The sequence below is a fragment of the Lucilia cuprina genome, chromosome 4, assembly GCF_022045245.1.
Source record: "Lucilia cuprina isolate Lc7/37 chromosome 4, ASM2204524v1, whole genome shotgun sequence".
Taxonomy (NCBI): Eukaryota; Metazoa; Arthropoda; class Insecta; order Diptera; family Calliphoridae; genus Lucilia; species Lucilia cuprina.
In genome coordinates, this window is record NC_060952.1 from 46,549,351 (window position 1) to 46,552,513 (window position 3,163).

The window sequence follows — 3,163 nt, forward strand, 5'->3', positions numbered from 1 at the left end:
AATCGAAAATAAATAAAATAAAATTTAAAAATTTTTCGAAAAATATTTTCTGGTCATCATAAACAGATTTCGGAGAAAATAAGTTAGAATTACATATACATATACATATTTACTTATATGTATATGTAATTCCAACTTATTTTCTCTGAAATCTGTTTATGATGACTAGAAAATATTTTTCGAAAAATTTTTAAAATTTTAGTTTATTTATTTTCGATAAAAATATTATAATTTCGATAAAAATATTTCATAATACACTAAAAGTATTTTTTTTTTTTGGACTAATAGTTATATTGATATATTAAGATGATGTATAGTAGAAATGTACAATACATCATCTCGGAAAACATATTAGATATTTTAAAATTATATTAAGGTAGTTGTCAAGAACATTCCTCGTCATAAAATTCTATAAAGTATAATCTTATTGTCTTCAAATCATACAGTTAGTTATTAAATTTAAAAAAATTTTATAAGGTCTTTGGCAATTATATTATCCACAATTTAAAAACAAACAAAATAGTTTTATTATATTTGATAAATTTTTTTATCAAAGAGAAAAATAAGATAAAATTTTACCACCAACCTTATCGCTAAATCCCAAATCACAGACGGTAGTCTCGTTAATTTTATTCATATTCTTGAAAATTATTTACTGAAATGGAAAAGAAAAATAAAAAGGTAAAAATAATAATAAAATTATCCAAATAAAAAAACAAAAAATATTTGTATGAAAATAAGAAAATAAAATGTGATGTGTGACTTTTAGGTATATTATGATAAGAAATATGTTAACAATGAGTAAATTTTAGGTAGGGTTCAACTTAAAATTCTGAAATTTAGATGACATTTTTCTAATAATCGCCTAAAGGTGTAAACTAAAATGTCTTTATAATATTAGTTAAAATTATTGTAAGTACACAGCTTAAAAAACCGACGTTATTCATTGGGTTTTAGACCAAAATTAATTTTTGAAGTAATTATATGACAAAACAGAATATTTTTTATATTTTTAGAGCTGTAACCAAAACTGTAATCTTTACTAAGAGTCGGTCTATTATTACTTTTGTACATTTTTAATTAAAAAATATTGTTGATACATTTAGAAAAACAACAATATATTGTCTACAAATTAAAAAAAATCCCAAAGCCATCAACAACAGAAAAAAAAACGATAGACAATTGACTTAAATGAAAATAAAGTGATAAAACCGCTTATTTAAATACGCGAATTAATATTCGTATTTATATTTGAATTTCAAATGGAAATTTATGGCGATCGATAGAAATTCTTAAACTTAAAACAGTATATCATCTACTTAATAACAAATCGGCAAAGAAATCTATGATCATTTTATTATTGCAATTATTTTTTATCGTTATTCTACAATATGCATATTTAAAACATGTTGTTTCTTCACTCTCGATTTCTCGCACTCTCTGTTTTTATTTGGACACATGTCTAAGCTTTTTGTTTTAATTTGTTTACAAACTGATCTGCATACAAATCCCGTGCACTATTCATTTATTAAAATATTGCTTTTAGGGTTTCTGTTTTAATTTTTTTCAACTGATTGTGCACATAATAGAATCTTTGAAAAAATAGTATATTTAGATTCAATGAAATTAAGTACATACATATGTACCGGTGCATTTTCGCTTAGGGTTCGTTCAGAGTCATGTGACGTGGTATCTTCGCCAAATCTTACGTTAAACTTATTTTTTGTGCTGGATATAGAGACATTTTTTGTAATAATGGCTTCTTAAGCTTTGTATCAAATTTAAAAAATTTTAGTTATTAGTTTAATAAAAAAATACATTTGTTAAATTTTTTATGCACGACAATATATTAAAATTTCATTTTATCGGAAACTCTGATTTCCAAGTTGCAACTGGTTTTTAAAGAAAAGTGAAAAAAAGTATACAAAACACTTGAAAAACCTTGTTCATATCCAAACTGGGTCAATTTATTAACATTTGTCACAATAACACATTCTTACATGAACATACAGACACGTTTAAATTTATTTTTTTGGGAAAATTAGAAGTATGACCCGTCAAGCCTTTTTTGGTAATGACCAGCTTTATACTGTGTACTCACATTGTAAAGAGAGAAGATAATGAATGAATGCACTGCACCGCACTGAATATTTATTTTGTGTTCGAGGAATTTTTATTTTGGTTTATTCTTTGGTTTAACCAACTTTTTAATCAGTTTTTCGTTTTTATAACAAAAAAATGGAAAAAAAAACGTCTACACTCGACTGGAGCGAGAATACAACTGATTTAGTGGGCCATGGGAGAACGATCATATGTATAGAAAAATAAAAAACAATTTTTTTAGAGAAATGACTATAAATATGATTGCATGTTTGTATGTATGTACGTATAATGTATGGATGAATGTATTTACATTCAGATGTATCTTTGTTTGTAGGTACTAACGTCTATAATCATTTTGAATTGAACGGAACGACAAACAAACCCAATACAAATCAAACGCAACATTTATGATTTTGTTATCTTCTCTAAATGTTATCGCTTCTTTCTTGCCAATTTGTTTGAGAATTTTCATATTTGTAGTAGTTGTATTTTATTTAAAATAAAATTATTTATCTGTTTAAATGTATTTGTATGTAGATACGTATAAGGTAGGTATTAGTTTATATTAGCGGTATAATCAAAATTCGACCGAAATTTTAACAAGTGAGAATTTCCTAATAAGTATTCGTGAAGAATGGTATTTCCGGAATAATATCACTATACAAATATTTGGATCTTACTTCGACGAAGCCAAATAAAGTGCTACCAAGTTTCACTGTCCTCACCTCTTGCTCGATATGTCTGAATCCGTCTTAATCCGCACGTCTAATTTTCTATAGCTATGCCCGTAATAATATGTACTTTCATAATACGTACCATTATACTCAGCTCAGACTTACTCGTTTTGAGGAGATTTCCCGTCAAATTAGTGTCACCCTAATAAAATTAACACATTCCGTTATCGCTCGGACTTGGACGGTTGTGTTAAGATTAGGTAAATAGGTTTGTATATTTCTGTTTTTTAGTCTTCAATATAAAACCCTAGGACCATTTAGATCCATTCGTGTAGCAACTTTCTATTCGGGATCATCTTTTGGATATGTGAATTTTCAATACACTA

At 26.2% G+C, this 3,163-nt stretch overlaps 1 protein-coding gene across 2 annotated transcripts in view; it reads right to left on the reverse strand.

The window, feature by feature from the left end:
• The window catches only part of LOC111677189 (adenosylhomocysteinase-like 1), a 6,721-nt gene extending 4,447 nt beyond the window's left edge, over positions 1–2,274 (reverse strand). Inside the window, exons 1-2 of one of the 2 annotated variants that reach the window (XM_023438279.2) lie at positions 2,102–2,274; positions 587–655 (exon numbers count right to left, since the gene is read on the reverse strand). In XM_023438279.2, the coding sequence (XP_023294047.2) occupies positions 587–637 (51 nt within the window). In that variant the 5' untranslated portion in view covers positions 638–655; positions 2,102–2,274. Of the gene's footprint in view, positions 1–586; positions 656–1,941; positions 1,960–2,101 lie in introns of those variants that run through there. The other variant, XM_046950405.1, reaches the window with a different exon arrangement.
• Positions 2,275–3,163: the final 889 nt, after the last annotated feature.